A 17,941-nucleotide genomic window follows, 5' to 3' on the forward strand; every position below is an offset into this window, starting at 1 on the left:
CGGCACAATTTGCATCGCTGACGGTGTGGTGAGTCAGCATGGATGGGATGAGTTGGTCGGTGGTTAGCAAGCACTCCATGAGCTGGCACCGACACCGGCTGCCGTTATGTCATTGCCGGGGATGTATTAACACCTTGCCTAATCTGTGTGCTTTCTTGAGGGGGTTATCCTTGCACCTCCCTCAAGTGTGAAATAGAGGCAGAGTGCTGACAAACTCAGTCCTGGAGAGCAGAGATTCAGGATCCGTGCCAGCAGCTCGTGTCAGCCTTGAGCATCCATTTTCCTGTGTCGTGGGGCTGTGACAGTGCAGACGGGCGCTTCCCATTAGATATCACAGACACTGAAAATAGACACTCCATTACTGTAGCACATTAGCTGACGGTAATGATAGGGCTCTGCTTACTAGTTCAGTTACATACTGGCAATCTGGCCACTTTGCATGCTTTATTTATCAGGTATTAATTGCAACTTCCACTTATCACCTCCAGCCTAAATTGCTGCATCGTCCATTGCAGTGATCAGACATTTACTTATTTTTGCTTTTGCTATTAGCATCAGGAAACTCAATTACAGGCGAGCAGGCATGCATACACAAACACACAGTAGTAGGTTTGTGCTGATGTTTTTAAAGATACACATCTGCTGATACTAAAAATAGGTCCTTGTCAGCAGCTTGGTAATTTTAGGCTCAATGAGAATTCATCCCCATGGTAACTGTACAGTTGTTGAATCATTTATTATTTGAGCTTCAAAATCACAACAGTGCCGGCAATTTTCATCCTCTGAACATTTTTAAGGACCTTTTGCAGTGTTGCAGTACTCCTTGCATCACCATCAATATTTATCAAGCAAACAGCACTAGGCCTTGAGCTGACTACTGGCTTTTCCTCGTCCATGTCGGGACTGGGATACTCGATAGCAGGATGGCAGTTTAAATAGGTTTCCCTTTTGAGATACCAGCAGTCCTGCTGGCAGGGCTGTTTGGCTGGGGATGGTACACACCAAGCCCTGCAGACTCCTGATTGGCGAAATGAAACTTTCCAGCACGGACCTAAGGCTCAGTCTTCGCCTCGAGAGCCAGAAAGCAAGATAACTCAGGCCTCAGTTGCAAGAGGTTTTGCAGATAAGGGGCTGGTAGTTTTTAACCACGTAGATAGATGCGGTTGACTCCAGGCTGGTGGGGGGACACACTACCTGGCTTTGTGGAGATAAAAGCTGTTTGTACTTTCCCTCACTTACAGATAATGCTCATTAGCCATCTCGTGTGAAAACCAAGAGAAGTCAGATGACTTGCCTAGCAAAGCATAAGGTGAAACTCAGGTCCCCTCTGCAGGATGGGGCAGGGGGCCTGCGACCACTGACAGGCTTGAAACAACAGAAATAACGCAGCAGCAGAAACACTTTCACAGCACACAAATTGCATTGAGATGGCGTTCCTGAGACCGATTTTGGGATGGATTAAATTGCAGGCATCAAGTCCCTCACCAGCTGCCCACGATTTTTGTGGCACCATTGCTGGCCATTAGATTTACTAGAGTGTGCAATACAGAAGGCTGTCATGTTTTAGGTAAAAGAGGCTCAGTCCCTTTTATTCTAACAAACTGGGATCTGAAAGGCTGACCCAGAAACACAGAGGCTATTCCCAGGTGCCAGCAGTTGTAAAGTGATATGCTTAACACAGCTGATTCCTCCTAGGTTAAACATTATAGCTATTATATACTGTCATGAGTGATGCCATATTTTTAGCTCAAATGCACTTTCATTGTGTGAGCTTTTAAGAAGCTCTTGGACAAAGTAATCTGCAAGGCGCTTTTAAATTGCCTTTCACCTTATTAGTTCAGTTGAGTTGAACACAGGGAAATAAGGATGTGCAAGTGCGTCGTACAGCTGCCGTACAGCTGCCTTCCACCTTAAGCAGCTTTCTGTAAATCTGTCAGTACCCGGAGTGTGTTGTGCATCACCCATATGGGATTAGTCAGGTGATCCTGGTGCGCACTGTGGGGAGAACTAGCGCCTGCCATCAAGGGGAGCTCGGTTTCCCAGTGTATGATCACCACTGATGTCATCCACGTGCCAAGGGACAACACAGTGCTTTCCCCAAGGGTAGGAGCAGGAGAAAGCGGCCCATCCATGAACCAGCCCACAGCATTGAAGTTTTCTCCTGGGCAAGTGGCAGTTCTTCTTTATTCTTTATTCAAGCATCTGGTTGCTCAGTCTGTTCATTTAATTAAACCAGAAATTTCCTTCCCTCCAGTTGGTTTAGCCACTATACATTTATCCCAGAGATAAATTTGGAATATGCTGCCTGTTTTTTATTTCCACATACCAGCCTCCATCTTCCTGGACTGGAAAACATGCTCTGTGGCTGTGGCCTCAGCCGGCAGAGGCGATGCCAGGTCTCACCACTCCACGGCCAGAATGTTTCAATAGGAGAATTACTTGCCTGTAGCATCCAGAAAGCTGGTCACAGCTCACAGGTTTTATAACGAATTGGGAGGGGGAGAAAATCACCTGCACAATAGACCAGAAGTGGCATTTATTCCCAGACCCATTGTGGCCAAAAGCTTGTTTCCAAGTAGTTTTTTCCACTTGCCATGCAGTGCTGGGCAGGCAGCTTGGCTCTGCCCTGCAGGCTGCTGCCCATGGAGATGGGGTGACGCTGCCAGAGCGCCGCAGCTCTTCCCAAACACTGTTTTTCCCATCAGGAAGAATGAAGATCTGAGTAATGACCCCGAATATGCTGTTACTGTGTAACATCCAGTCTTACATTTTCATTATTCATTTTTGCCATATTACACTTTCTTGATCCTGCTTGTAGGGGGGATGACACAGTGATATTGTGTGATACCCCAGCAGTGTTGCTGACCACAGGCCCCTGCAGCCCACGAGCTCCCAGGGTGGCCATCACCCAGGGTACCTGCACATCTGTAACCCAGGGTACCTGTACATCTGTACCCCAGGGTATTCACACATCTGTAACCCAGCGTACCTGCACATCTGTACCCTAGGGTACCCACACATCTATAACCCAGGGTACCCACACAGCCATCCCCCAGGGTACCTGCACAGTCAGAAGCCTTCACCAGGCACCGGTGAGGGCATTATTAACTTGCAGAGCAGCTGCGATTGGTGACTGTGCATGGAAAGGAGACCCAACCTGCTTGAGACTTGAAGACCAGGCTGGGTTTGAAACTTTAGGTGCAGTCTGCCCCAACGCAGGATGCTTTTTTTATCTGAAGTTGGGGAGAAATGATGAACGTGTGATTCCATCATACTATTTTTGCAGTTGCTCTCTGAAAAATAATCAAGTGTTAAAGCCCATCTATCAGCTCTATCTTACTAGCTTTTTCCATCTGGTTGTAACCATATTTTCCATCTGAGATGTTGGTTAGTAAAAATAGCTCATCTACGATTTGTATTAGTGACAAGGGTCTTTTAACCAGGAACGTCTCCCGAGCAGCGGGGTGCTCTAGAAATATTGTCACTCCATAACTTTGTGCTTATGTATGATCGCTTATGAGACATTTATTCCATGTAACATCTCTTTCCTCTTCACCCTGCAGGCAGATTTGCATAGGCTGAAACTTAATAAATGGGCTGCTTTGTGCTTCCTTTGGTGTATATCCTGCACCCTGAGTTAGAGAGCAGTCTCCTCAGAAATGCAGGCAAATTGCTGTTGTACCCTTTCAGGTGGTGTGCGTGTGGCCAGACACTGACACTGCCTGCTGGAAGCTGGGTCTGCTGGGGAGCTTGCAGCACAGGCACCTTCCTCTGTAACCTCACACTAGCTTTGATGCAGGGGCTGAGACTGGAAGCAAAGCAGGGCCAGGGGTGATCCCTTGGTTCCCAGCAGCCAGAGGAGCTGGTGGAGGGACACAGACAGCAGACAGAGCCAGCAGCCCCCAGACCGCAGCAGCCCATGCAACTGCCCACCTGCATGGATAGACACAGGACATGGGGTTTGACGTTAAGAGATCTGGAGCAAACACTGACAAAATCCCATTTTTGCTGCTGATGCTTCTTTATACAATGATGGATAGATTCTCTCTACAGGCACCAATGTGTAACAGCTCTCTCAAAAGCAAATCAGGTTTGCTGATTAATCTAGGCCATCTTTAATTTTCTCTGCACTCATTTCTGTGCATACTTATTTCATTCCTGTGCTATCATGGAGGGCTTTCACGCCTAAGTGCACTGAATTGTGACTGCAGCCATGTGAGAGAGGGCCCCCCTCCCTCCCCATCAGGATCCAGCTGCAGTGGGGCTGGCACAGCCTCAGCCCCTGCCCAAACTCCCCCCATTCCAGCAGTGATTCAGAGCAGGGCCTCGGCACTCCCACCCCAGGCTCCACGCGTGTGGTGAGCCCAACACCGCTCTTCTGTCACCAGTCCAGCTCAAAAATCAGTATGAGGTCAGTTGTCGATTGCTGGGGTAGGCAAGGCTCGTAGCCTTTGTGGTCCAAACCGTTCCTGCATTTGGGTTCTTTTCTGTGGTGCAATGAGACCGGGTGGGATAAGCTGCTGCCACCTGCTTGCCCCTCACGGGAAGCCTTGGTTGAGTGCGGGATGCTTTGACGTGCTAGCGTGATCACCAGAGTGAGAGCAGAGCGCTGTGCCTCCAGCTGGCCTTCCCTAAATTTCACCTGGATCTTTCCAGACTGTTTCATTGCCTGGGACCCTGTGATGCTCTAGTGACAGCTCAGTGTTGATAGTGGTGCTCCTTCAACTCCCTGCGCATTCCTGGCTTTGCACTGGGGCTCCCCTTGGCTGTGCAGCCACTGCTCTTGGTCCCGCTCCACCCTGATCAGTAACAGGAGCTATTGCCATGGTTAAAGATCTCTGTTGCTTCTCTATGCTCAAGAGTGCCCTTGGAGCCTCAGGGCTGTGCCCAGGACCCAAGGTGGTGTGCGGTGGCACAGGGCTGGGTGCAAGCATGGCTAAGAAGAAGGAAGGGGGTTTCAGAGAGCGTTGGTTGCTCTCATACTATGAAATCGTAGCCCTAGGATATAAACAGGGACATACCTTGCAGGCAGAGGTGATACCTTTCATTAAGTGAAGTCATAAAGTTGAAAAAAACCACAAAGTTTGGGTCTCCAGGCCCTTTTTTGAGCACGCGGTTTCTCCGTTTCATATATCTCATAGGCAGTGAGTGCCAGTCAGGGTAAAGTTTACTGGACTTCGTGTGGGCTTCTTGCGCAGTTATGACCACTCAGTCGGTCCTCTCCATTGAGCCCAGCTAGGTTGACATGTGCAGCCATATTTCCCTCAGCGGTAAATGATGCAGTGAAGTTGGTATTTAATAACTTTTTCAGCACTGCCATGGTGCTTTTTCAGCTGTTTCCAGCTCAGTTCTGCAGCCAGTGCTTTGGCCACGGGTCCTTTCAGCAGAGTTTGCTCCAACTCTGTTGACGTGTCTCATCGCAGGAGCTCACACAGCAGGCCAGGATTACACACCTCCTGGGGAGATGCAGGTACTAAGCCAAGTAACTGCCACAGGAGAACATTTTTTATCACCACGCTCCATTTACACCATGAAAACAAGTTTTTTTCCTTTGTTTCCAATTTAGCACAGCATGACCTTGCATTGGCTTCTCAAACCAAGCAGGGCAGAGGTGGCGGAGGTGGACAAAAGCAAGCTCATCTCACTTAGGCTTGCTCTTTGCCAAGTAGCTCACCTTTGACCTGCTTAATTCCCTTTGCGGGTAAGGATGCAGGCAAGAGCGACTTGTTTACATCTCCATTCAAGTGATTAATGATTAAACAACACAAGAAAGGAGTCCTTGTGGATCCACTAGCCCAAAGTCTGAGCACACAATGAAATAACCAGCTGCTTTGAGTCAGCAGCAAGCCCGGTAAACACAGGGGCTCCTTCCCTGAGGTGTGGGGCTGGAGAGGGACAAGGGCTGCAGAGGGGATGCTGGGGAGCAGGCCCTGCCTGCCCCTTGCTGCCTTCTCTTCTGTGACAACGCTGCATCATCCGTGCGGGATGCCCAGTGCTTTGGTCCCTGTACCACACTGTTCACCCCCTTCCCTCCCCTCCAGCACTGCCACCCTGCCAGCCCTTCTTCCCCCATAAGGGCCACAGCCTGGCTCTAACCCCTCCCCAGCACCAGAGAGGCCCAGGAGGTGATTTTGGAGAAAGGATGGAGATAGGTGGGAGCACGAAAAAAGGCAGAAAGTCCATACTCAGGGAAACGGGTTGAAGAGGGGTAAGGGGCGTCCTCACCTTCAACCTGTCCTGGGAGTGCTTTGGTATGGGGAAGGGGTTGGAGTCTTCTCATTATTTTGCCCAGTTTCTACCACCTCTGCATTTTAACAAGGTCCCTTGCTGAAAGTGTTAAACTATTAAAAGAAAAAAGGTGGCACAGGCATTGCATTTTTCATTGCAACATGCTGCTTGCTGGCAGCATTGCTTTTAGGATCTCGCCACTTGTAAGATCCTGAAGTACTGCAGTCCTAGTGTTTGAGATTGTTGATGGTGACAAAAGCACTCTGAAAAACAATGCATCCTTAGAGAACAGCACTGCTGCAACTCAGACACGAGAACATACACAGCTTTTGTCGGCAAGTTACTAATTACAAGTTAAAAACACTTCCCGTTCACAGGTTTGGAGTATTGGTTTGCAAGTTACTTTGATCGAAGTATATTTATTTTCAGCTTGCAATGTTTGAAAACAAACAAAGCCCACAGAGTAAAATATAATTAAAGATTTAAAGTATTTGACACTTTAAAATACTGTTTGGTTTTGATGGCTCAGAATGCATGGTAGGAAATCTGGGATGAGAAATTTCAGACCTGGCAAAATAAGAGAGCACTGAGCTCTCTATAGCTGTCCAAGGGGAGTGTGGAAACCAGCCTTTCCCAGCACCCACTTACAGCTTTTGCTGTCACAAGATGTTACAGTGAAATTATCCCTTGTCTTGCAAAAGTGCAAATTAAAAATAAAAAAATTAAGGGGGGAATTTTTAGGAACTCCTTTAGGCTTAAAAGCTCCTGCCTTAAATATGGGGCATTATTTTCATAGTAAACAAATAGTGGTAGAATTCTAGTGGTTTTTAAAAGGTTTTAAACCAAGATTGCAATGTTCCTAGTTAAACCACATAATACCATGCCACATAGGCTGGTATATTGACCATGGAAAGCACCCAAGTTTTAGTCAAAAGTTAATTCAAAAAAATCCTTAACATTAAGGTCTTACAAAAACTATATAAAGTACATATAGATTCAGTTTTAGATTTTTAATTTTGGAATTTAAAAAAAGACAAGACAACATGCTGCTGAGACTATTAAAAAAAAAAAAAAGGTGGGGGTGGGGAAACAGTATGAAGTTGTAGCAGCTTGAATAGTGGGCATACTTTTATCATCAGGGTAAACAGGGCTGTCATTCCTTAGGTTATCCACACTAGTGGACAGTATAATATGCTCCTGCAGTTTAATTTTTTTTTAAAAAACATTAGATTTAAAACCAGGTTTTACTAAGACCAAAGGCACATTTTCTCCATGTAACATGATACATTTGAATATAGTCTTCTTGAAATTATAATATCTTTTCACATTTTTTTCAGATTAATTCCAGTGATTACCTTCACATTAGATATTATTTACACATCTGAATACATGAGTGATAGATTCACATCTCAAGTTCAATCAATAACCTTAACCTCAGAGAAAGTTACATAGTGGAATTGGACTTTCATCTTTACTGATGGAGTCTCAAGCTTTCTTGCTTGAATAAGTAAAATTGCCTCCAGCTGAGAACCTGCCTAACTGAGGTAACAGATATTCAGAGATATTAAAGCTATGAGATTTCCCAATTAATCTTGCAAAAAGAAAACCGAATAGACACACATTTTCTCCTTCTGTGGAAATTGCATTTCTAGTTTGTTTGATTTCTAGAACATACAACCATTACAATGGGGGAATGGTATACTGCTCAGCTTTAGGTTAAATGAGATTTGACATTGTAATCAATTAAAACCGACAGACTTACAGAAAAAGAGGATTCAGTTCTGAATTTAATAGAACCAGAAGAATCCCAAACATAAGACAGCCTGTAGAAAAATAACGCAAAACCCAACTCAGATCATGTACAGTAGATGTGCATCTTACTTCATAAAATCTGAGGCCAGGGTCCTAAGAACAAAGTGGTATCACCATAGAAAACAACCTGGTGGGGATCTGAGGAGGACATCTTGTCCACATCTGTGCCCAACAGTAGGATCAGCTATACCAGCACCAACTCTGACAGACGCTTGGCCAACCAGTCCCGAGAGATTGCTGGGGTGGAGACTGAGCCGCCTCCCCAGGCAGTCTGCGTCAGTACTTGACTACTGCTGGTATGAGAAGGTTTGTTCTGATGCCTGCCTTAATCCCTGGCTGTAACTCCATCCCCCTCTCCTGGTTCCATCCACAATGGGAAGCATCTATTCCTTCTCTGTTCATAGCCATAGTTTTTCATACACTGTTCTCGTGCCTCTCCCCAGCCTCCTCGTCACCAAGACAAGCAACTCCAATGCCTTCAGCAGGCTCTTGGGAGCTGTTTCCATATCCCACCTGTTTGCTCTGCAGTCAGTCCACAGCCTTCTGCAATTTTTGTGCCAATTGTTGGCCATAACTTTTTGCTAAGGTTTTACCAGCATTGTATAGAAGACTTGGAAAACTTCAAGGGCATCCCAAACAAAAGGCCCATTTGTGCAACCCAACGTAAGTTTTGCCTTTGTTTCTCAAAGGCATTTAATTATTGTTGCATTCAGTTTTTGATTTATTTTTCCAAACCTTTTCTGCACTACTGCTTCCCATCCACTCATTCCCTATCTGTGTTTACACAGTTGGGATATTCCCGTGCAGTTAATATGCAAAGACTCTATTCCACCATCACTCCCTGGGTGGCTTATATAGACTAATTATCTTTCTGCATAACTATTAATTCATAATTCTGCTCCAAAATTAAAGGCAGAACCATCTTCTCAGAAAGAAAAGCTGGAAAAACCATTTAAAAATATTTTGCATCAATTAATCACATTTAATATACTCATGTTTACAGAACAGCGATTTAAAGGAATGCCCTGTCAAGTACTCCAGATTGTAACACTGTGAAGTTTACCAGAAAAAAATATAAATCTAGATTACTATGGCTGTAGTGATTGCAGGAGAGTGGCAAACAGGAAAGAGAAGAGCAAAGAAATAACGGAAATAATGAAAAAGAGATTTTTATTTTTTTTTTTAAAAATCAGCTAGCCTTGTTTCCATCATCACTTGCCTTATCTGGAAGAGTTTTTCTACTTTGCCACAAAATCCATTCCCCCCGCTTCCCTTGTACTTACTTTCAGAGATACCAAGGCACTGTTATGGATTTGGTCTCACGGTAACTAAATACTGCTATAGGAGGAAAATAAGTACCCCATACCCAACGTGCTTTACAGGAACACTTGTCTTAACTGTTGAGGTTTACCAAGGGCCTCCCAGGAACCACAGCATGAGTTAGGTCCTAAAGTTTTATTATTCCTTCTGCCGAGTTGGAGGTAAGTCAGAAGAAAAAGCAAAATGGGCTCCAAAGCTGCTGGGGACCCAAATTAGGCAACCCCTGTGCAGTCCCTCCCTAATAACCACAGTGATGACAGATTTCCCCTCACACAACCACTGGTTACAAGGTGGACCGAGGCTCTTCTCAGGCTGCAAAATTGCAAAAGCTCTTTTCTTCTTGAGACCATGCACAGATGATGGGGCGCAAAGGTGCAGCCCTTCCGCCACAGTTAAGAGATGTGTCTGGGAGAACGAGAGAGGCAGAACTTGACACTGAGCTCATCCTCTCCAGCAGACACGGGTCTCAGCTCCTAGGCTGTCCACCCTGGCCCATCCAGGTGTTTTTTTAAGAGTTCTGGTGTAAAGCACGGACCTAGCTCTGCCTGCTTGTCTCCAGGAAAGGCATCACCTCTGGGATGATAGCAGCTGTGCTATGCTTTCCAAAAGAAACTGGACCAGCAAGGAAGAGTGCATAGGACAAATGCTTTCCCACATCAGCCTCCAGAAGCACAAGCAAGCACATTCTTGTGGATTTGTGTGTTTTTAAATAGAGACATGTCTTTTTGCCAAATACCTTGTCTTGCATGGCAGCAGCTTTCTCACTTAGAAGGCTGCAGCAGAGAAGGCTAGCTTATAGCTAACTTCAAGAAGAGATAGGCTTGCAATCCTGAATTCTGTATATTAATTTTGAACATGCCAGAGAACCTATTCCATCTGCAACCTTTAGTCTCACAAATCTCTTTATTTCAGGGTTTCTCCTTCCTCACCTCATTATTTTTACTGAAAAAAAAAAAGTATAATTGCCATGGAAAGATGCTGTGCTCTAACCCCTAACTGAAGTCCAGTCCCAGGGCAGGCAGAGAAAGCACAGACTGCTAAAAGACATGAGTTTAAGTAAGAGCATGTACATAATCTCCTTTCTTTGGTAAGAGTGACAGTTGTGGTGCTGAGTTATGGTCAAAGAGTACTTGCTCTAGTTCAGAGAGACCTAACGCAAACTACTGTCCCTACCTGAAACACCTCACCCCCCCCTTAAAGCAGACAAGGTCCTGGGTCTTACAACAGATCAAATTCCTTCTCTTAAATATGAGATTGTTCTACTTCCTGTTCTACCTACCCTGCTTGGTGTTCAACAAATAAAATAGTATCATGGGAGATATGTGAACTGCAGTTCTCATTTTCTGACTAAGCAGTGTGATCAAAGTTTGAAAATGCCTACTCCTGTAAACCATTTTAAATTTAAATACCCAAGTACATATGGAAAGCATACAAAATAAGAATCTGAGACAAAGCATTTAACATCTTGCACTTATATTTTTACAAAGTTACAGCATTTCTTACTCAGATAATCCATTTTACATTCCTAATTATTTCTGCACTGTGTAAAATATGCCTGTATACAAAGTTTACAGAGGCTTCTTTTGCACAGATTAGACAAATATGTACAAGACAAGAAAACAAGTTTTTTATAAAAATGTCAGAAGCACAATTAGAGGTCTTAAAATACTTCCTTTTTTAAAAAAGAACAACTTTGTGTGCAAAATTAGGTAAAAAAAGACTTGTTATTTCAGAGAACATAGTAGATCAGACTTTGTAGGTTCAGGCTAAACTATTCCTGTGCTAAGAGCAGCTTAATACTTTCTTTATCAAGAAGCAGCCCTCAGGGGCTTGCTCTCAGTGAAAGGCTTAGTGATCTATGTGCGCATGTCTGAAAACTGTGCATTAACTTTAAAACAGAGGCCCATCTGCTGATTTCCAGAGTTCTGATGACTTTTCTCGAGCACAATTGGCTTGAGCAGTGGAAAAACTGGGAATACAAAAATCTCCATCTAGGCTTGCTGTGTTTGTTCAAAACATCAGAAAGGGTAGGGGAATCTGCATGAAAAAGTTGTGCAGGTCACTGAACACCATGATAAAAGCAAATGTTAGTTTCTTGATTTCTAAAATATCAAGTCTTCACTGAAGGATCAAAAGCTTTAGTTTTCACCTTACACGTACAGGATTTCAATGACATTTTCTGTTAGAGAGAACAGCATTTAAGAGTATGCCAGAATATATTCAACACTAAGGGACCTTTTAGCTAAGGTGAAGTTTTACAATCAACTAGAACATGGCAATGCCATTACTATCCCTCAGTGACTGCTTTGCTCACTTCTACATTCCCATCTCTGAGCTGACACAAGTACTTGCACAGCTGTGCTGTAAACTGTATTGGATGAAAACAAATAGAAAGACTAAGGCCATGAGTTCTTCCAGTTGGATCAGCTCCCCCACCCTAGGTCACTACATGGCAATGCTCATTATAGGCAAACAGCTACAGGTGGATGGGAAGTGATGCAGCATAGTTTAAGCCAGGATGCTACTAAGCACCTAACTATGTCCTCAGGCTGTTAGTCTTAGGGATGGGGTTTAGCTTTACCAACCCAGTCAAAAGGCAGCTTGTTGGCCAACTAGCCGAGATGGTAATTTTTGGTTTTACACATGCTGTGCTTCATGTGACTCAGAGCAGATGACAGTGAGGTGATGCTGCAGGTAAAGATTTTGCCCAGAAATGGATTACATCCTGGGCTAAGTTGTCTTTGTGCCAGAAGAGGAAGAATGAAGAGGGTGGAATTTTCATTGTTTTTCAGAAGGGAAGGTGAAGAAAAGGAATAGGGGAAAGAAAAGGGCATAAAGAAATTTTATCACTTTGACTATGTATTTTTAGAACACTAGAGATAACAAGCATTTTTTATAAATATATTTCTATATCTACCTCTAAGACTACAGCACATGATAAAGCACATAGTGCAGCCATCAATACACAGCTTTTCAGTTCAACTTGCATTTTTCTGCACAAATGCTTTCTGGGTGACTTCACCCTTTGACTGTTCCTATACAGGAGATCAAGTAAACCAAGCTTGAAAGGCTGAAGTGGTCTGATCAGAAGGCTTACAAAAGCAAGAGAGTAGCTGTCAGTTATACAAACTGAGTCTACTTCATTGCTGATGTAAAATTTCAGCACGAGGTTTAGAGATCGGATTCTGTATAGTCACCTAAGCAAGTCGCTCATTCTGCCTAACCAATGCTATATCCTCATGTATTGCTCGGAGAGTAACGTCACCTGTGCACTTGGCTCCTCAAAGAAAACTGACTCTGAGGAGCTTTCTGGATGCTCTACAATACTAATATTAAAGCTTGAAGCAGCATGCATTTGGAGCCCTGGGAAGTACAAAGCAGCAGCCCATAACAAGGCTGGGAGGAGTCAAAATCCATTAAATGATGGCTTTAGTAGCCAAGGTCTTACATATTGCAGTATGACGTTCTGGACAGAGCAAAGAGTAGCCATATTCCTAGGGCAGCAAATGAAAAACTACGTGGAGTATGGCGGTTATCTGAAGCAAACACTATGATACCCCCAAACCCATCTCCTGGGGTTCATTATCCTTACCTTCTCTAAGGAAGTCTAACTGCTGGGGCCTTTAAATGCAAATCCATTCTTTGGACACTGTCCTGGCCGGATCACTTGTGTGTACAAGTCCATCCTCTGCTGCATACTACAAACACAAGTTAAGATAGAAGCAGTCAGAAGCCAAACTAGTGTAGAAGAGAGCCAGCAGCTGGCTATGTGACCTTAACCTTTCTTAAAGCCCTGGGCAGATATCAAAGTTCAGGCCATATAATTAGACATTTGTAATGCTTCCATCACCATGGCATCAAAAGCAATTCAACCACAGAAACCAGACTAGGGTAATCAGCCTCCCCTAACACCACATGGGTACACACAGTATCTTGATGAAGAAGGCTGTCTCCAGACTCTGGCAGTCACAATTGATTGGTCTCAAGAGAACGTTACGTGAGATCAGACACAAACACACATCCTGTACAGCCAGAGCCACGTGCACTCCCAAAGTCTCTGAAGCAAGAGTTAACAAGTTCGCTACTAGGTAGATCTGCATAGGCCATTTGTCCCTGAAGTTGTTCCAGTACTGAGGGATGCCACTGACAAAATACCACACACACCCAAAGAAAGCCCATACTTGTTGCTTAAAGCCACCTTGATGATTTTGCTTTATTTCCTGAGCATGACTTCAAGCACCTATTTCCATCACCATTTTCATGCTATTCCTTAGAACTAGGATAGCCTTGCCAAACCTCACTAAAAAGGTAGTTACCAGACCACCTCCACTTCTGTTCTCCAAACTCACAGCTATAAAAATACCATGGGAAAGTTTCTGCTACCAGTCTTTGCTTGCTTAAATCTACATTTAAATCCTTTGCTAAAAGGGTATTCATGAAGATTAAGTTTAGCCCAAAGGCCATTGTCCCAAGATGACTTGTGGAGGAGCCTTCCCTCCACACAAGTCCTACCGTGTTAGCCTATATTCAGTCTCTCTAAATTAAAGCTCAATTTCATGAGTTCCTCTGCAACTTTTAAATCCAGTAGGTACACTTGCCTCCAAGCATGAGTTCTCACCACTGCTATCAGTCTTGCCCTTCCCCAGTTCCCATTATTTACAAAGCCTTGGGTCATCTTCGTATAGCGCAGTATGGAAGGCGATAGCTCACACAGTGGGCAAACAAGAAAATCCAGCAGTCCAGCCATTCCTGGACACAGCATACAGATGTTTATGGTTTCCCTTCAGACAAGTCTTTAAGGGGTTTCACTAAGCAAATGCAGCCAACTGAGGTCTAACGCCACTACTTCTACAGTTAGCAGCTATCCACATCTGGAAAGCGAGCTGGTTTTCCATAGGAACTGCTTCTAATTAATACTTGTTTATCTCCACAATATTGTGCTCCTGGATACCTTTGTGAATAATTCTTCACTGGTAGCTCCACTAGATAGCAGAGATGGTCTAATGACAAAAATGACACTTGCAATCATTTATATCAATTTTGAGCCTACTGTCCAAAAGTTAAATGGGAAGTTCAGATTTCATGCTGTAGAGTAGCATCTTCATACAAATGTATCACAACACACCTCCCACTAATGGTTCCCTGCATGCCTTTTCCCATAACGTTAATAATCTTACTAATCTCTAACAAAATACTACCACAGTCAATATACCCATGTACTATTCAGCTTCTCAAATACAAGATCCAGGGGTCATCTTACAACATTAAGAAGGCTGAAAATAAGTTTTGGAGCTTATTACCATTGCATGCTGTCTATAACTGCAAAGTTTTAAATGTAGCTAAACAGTAAGGAGATGAATCCATGGCAGATGCCCACCCACGGTTTGGATCCAAGTTCCAGGTCAGTGTTCTCCATTAACTACCTGCCAAATAATCTGAGGAAGGAGCTCTCCACAGCTGCCAGCAATGCTAGCAAGGCAGTATTTGCTTTTATTTACTTCTGTTTCAGGGACTCTTTAGACACAGCATCTTTTGTGGTCAATGGCAACTGCCACGGTTTAGTTAAAGGCTAGTGCCACAGAAGGACATGCTTGTCTTGCTTTAAAGCAATATTAATGCCACAATAATTCATTTATTCACAGGTAGTAAAAAAAACCAGTAACTCTTCTCAAACACAAGAATAGTCATAGCTTGTAGATGTTGGAAGCTTTGATATTCTTTGTCAGGTCTTCCATAGCCTTATTCAAATTGCCACAGAACTGTAGCTAGTTAACAGACCCCTGCTTTATTTTGATTCAGCAGTTCCACCAAATATCCTCTTTGCTAAAATATCAGGTAATCCATACGAGTTTCCAGCTACTATTAAATACACACATATATGTATAACATTTAAAAAAATCTGCTCTTTATTGAACAAGATGCACCCCCCCAGGCTACTTGTGACTGCATAGCTTTGTGGAAAGTGCCATTAACATTAATCCTTTTGGCCAGCCCGGCTGAAGCTACCAAAAAGTGAGATTTGCACATCTGAGATAAAACAGTACACACTACAACAGAATTTAAGCTATAGAATAGTTCAATTTTTTCTAGAATCCTTATGAAAACAGCCCCATTGCTTCCAAAACTCCTACGAGGAGAAAGGGAAGAGACCTTTTTGCAGCTTTGTTTACAGAGTTGGTTGTTGTTAGGGAGGACAAAAAGCCAATCCCCCAAACCAAATCATGATGCAGCTTTCTGAGATAAACTAATTTAGTAAGGCTATACCTAGTTAGGTGCATCACTGTTAAAACACACACCAAAACCAAACATGAAGCTACCAGAAAATACCTAACAAGACAGACACCTTGGGCAACCTAGCCTTCCTTTTGAAGCAAGGTGATGGCCCTTGTCCTTGGAAGGTATTGCTGTTAAACTGATGTTCCTCTGCCTTCCTGGCCCTTGCTGAGCAACTGCTCACAAGGACTTGCAGTAGTGGGCCATGAGAGCTTTGGCCGGGTGTCCCAGAGCACAGCTTTCCCACCGTTCTGGCCACTTGACCCTGCTGCTGAGCCTCAGCATACTTCCCTCTCAGCTTTGGTAGGACAGCATTTGGTGGGGCAGAAGAGCTTCCCCTTCAGTTCTCTTGCTTCTGCATCCCTCTTTTTTTTTTTTTTTTTTTTAAACTACATCTACATGGTCCTTATCTGTTTTAAGGAAGTCAGGCATCTCTGTTTAAAACTCCAGCTATTCAGAGCAACCCTACTGGCTTTGCACTGAGCTGCTACGAGCGCTTGCTAATTCCTAACTCCACCTTGGAGATAAAGGTAACAGTCAGCTTCAGCAACAGGCTAGGCTAAGGGCACAGCCTGCTCTTAATTCCCTGATACAAGGCACATAGTCTGCCCCCAGCCACTTCTGCGTTCCCCAAGACTGAGGTGGTTGTCCCCCCTAGAGGAACAGCAGTGAGTGACTCAGAGCGGTCATGTCTCCAGATGGCAAATCAGTAGATGAAGAACACTCCTACTGAGAAGTGTCCAGGGAGGGATACAAAATAAATAGCTATTCCAGCCCATCTCCTCTTGTTAAACAAACCCCAGGAACACATACTTGCATTTTTACGCGGGGTCAGAGAGGATTTCTACAGCCGTTCTTAGTAGTTGCATATAACTATATAATGATGCAGTGCAAGACCTTAACTTTTAATATCAATTTAGTTCTAGAAATCAAACATGATATTAAGTCTTTCCCAATGCATACTTTTTTCTTATGAATTGATCCTTCTTTGATCTAATCAACAGCTAGACTGAATTTTTTTTTCCCAGCCAATATTTCTGAGATTGTGGCATTCTCCAAAGACTCTCAAAATAAAACACAATTAAGTTTCAGAAATCAGTTTGGGATGCAGGAACAAGTTTTCACATGTTCTAAAGGTTGATGCTGGTATTCAAACAGTATTTATGAACCACAAGGGATCCCAAACATTCATCACTAAAATATTACATAGAAACATTGAGGTTCACAGTCTGTTTGATTTCCTAATATTTTTTATTATATGTTTGCCTAACAGATACCAATATCCAGAAGGAAGCTGTGGTTTATATTAGATTGGGCGTGCGTTGGGAGCAGTCAACATAGGTAAGCAAGCAGGTTTTTAGATCTCTTCCAAGTATCCTGCAGGCCAGTCAAAAGCAGCATAAATATATCCAGCACTATTTGCACACAGGAACAGACACACACATAGACACCATCCACAGGTTTCAGTTCCCTCCCTGCAGATTTTCTATCCCTATTTTTCCTGTGACTTTGTTCTCTGTAGTCCTGAAAAAAAGTCTTCTTGTTTGTTTGTTAAGTATTAACTATTTCCTGGTCTGTGACAACAAATATCCTTTCATCAGGCTACTGATTGACAGCTTCTATTAATTTCAGGACTGTAAGACAGGTCCTGTATTGCAGGTTAGTCTTACTACATATCCCTCACCATACTACTCAGAGGAATACCAATAGGGAAAGCGATGGGAGAGAAAAAGGGAGGAGGTAGGGAAGAACAACTTGTCAGGCTCATCCACTAGTGTTTCAAGATTAAATTAGCCTCCCCTTTTGCTAGCTCTAGGAAGCCCTGCAGACCCTGAGGAGCATTGCCGCACCCCAAAGTCAGATCTTCTGACTGAAGCTAGAAGGAGGAACAGCAAAAAGCAGGTGCACATCACCAAGCAGCCTTCAGAAAACCTCAGCGAAGTTTGACAGATCACCCCAACACACGATGAACAGCAAATTTATCTTTTTCCAGAGACCAATAGGGATTTTGAACGAGTGCTTGGGCTGGCACAGGGCATGGGTATAATGTGCATGTATGCACAAGCTTGCAGCGTAATGCCTATAACATTCATTGCTGGAAAGCAGCCCGAAAGCAGGCGGAAATGCAGCTTCAGTATAAAGCTTTTAAAAAAGTGGTTCATACAAAATTTGAGAGAGGAAAAACTAGTAAATTGTGGTATAATTACTCAACTTTTAACATGGTACTTTGTTCACTAAAACTAAGTAGACACGCTATTAGAAAAAGTATTTACATAACTAGAATAATTCTCTTTTTCCAAGACTGGAA

General features: G+C 43.7%; 1 protein-coding gene across 3 annotated transcripts in view; it reads right to left on the reverse strand.

The window, feature by feature from the left end:
* Positions 1 to 11,043: 11,043 nt before the first annotated feature.
* The window catches only part of ESRP1 (epithelial splicing regulatory protein 1), a 34,247-nt gene continuing 27,349 nt past the window's right edge, over positions 11,044 to 17,941 (reverse strand). For 2 of the 3 annotated variants that reach the window (XM_037381150.1, XM_037381148.1), the window contains exons 14-15: positions 12,953 to 13,058; positions 11,044 to 11,397 (exon numbers count right to left, since the gene is read on the reverse strand). In XM_037381150.1, coding sequence (XP_037237047.1) covers positions 12,968 to 13,058 — 91 coding nt within the window. In that variant the 3' untranslated portion in view covers positions 11,044 to 11,397; positions 12,953 to 12,967. Of the gene's footprint in view, positions 11,423 to 12,952; positions 13,059 to 17,941 lie in introns of all 3 variants that reach the window. The other variant, XM_037381149.1, reaches the window with a different exon arrangement.

The sequence above is a fragment of the Falco rusticolus genome, chromosome 3 (genome assembly GCF_015220075.1).
Source record: "Falco rusticolus isolate bFalRus1 chromosome 3, bFalRus1.pri, whole genome shotgun sequence".
Lineage (NCBI taxonomy): Eukaryota > Metazoa > Chordata > Aves > Falconiformes > Falconidae > Falco > Falco rusticolus.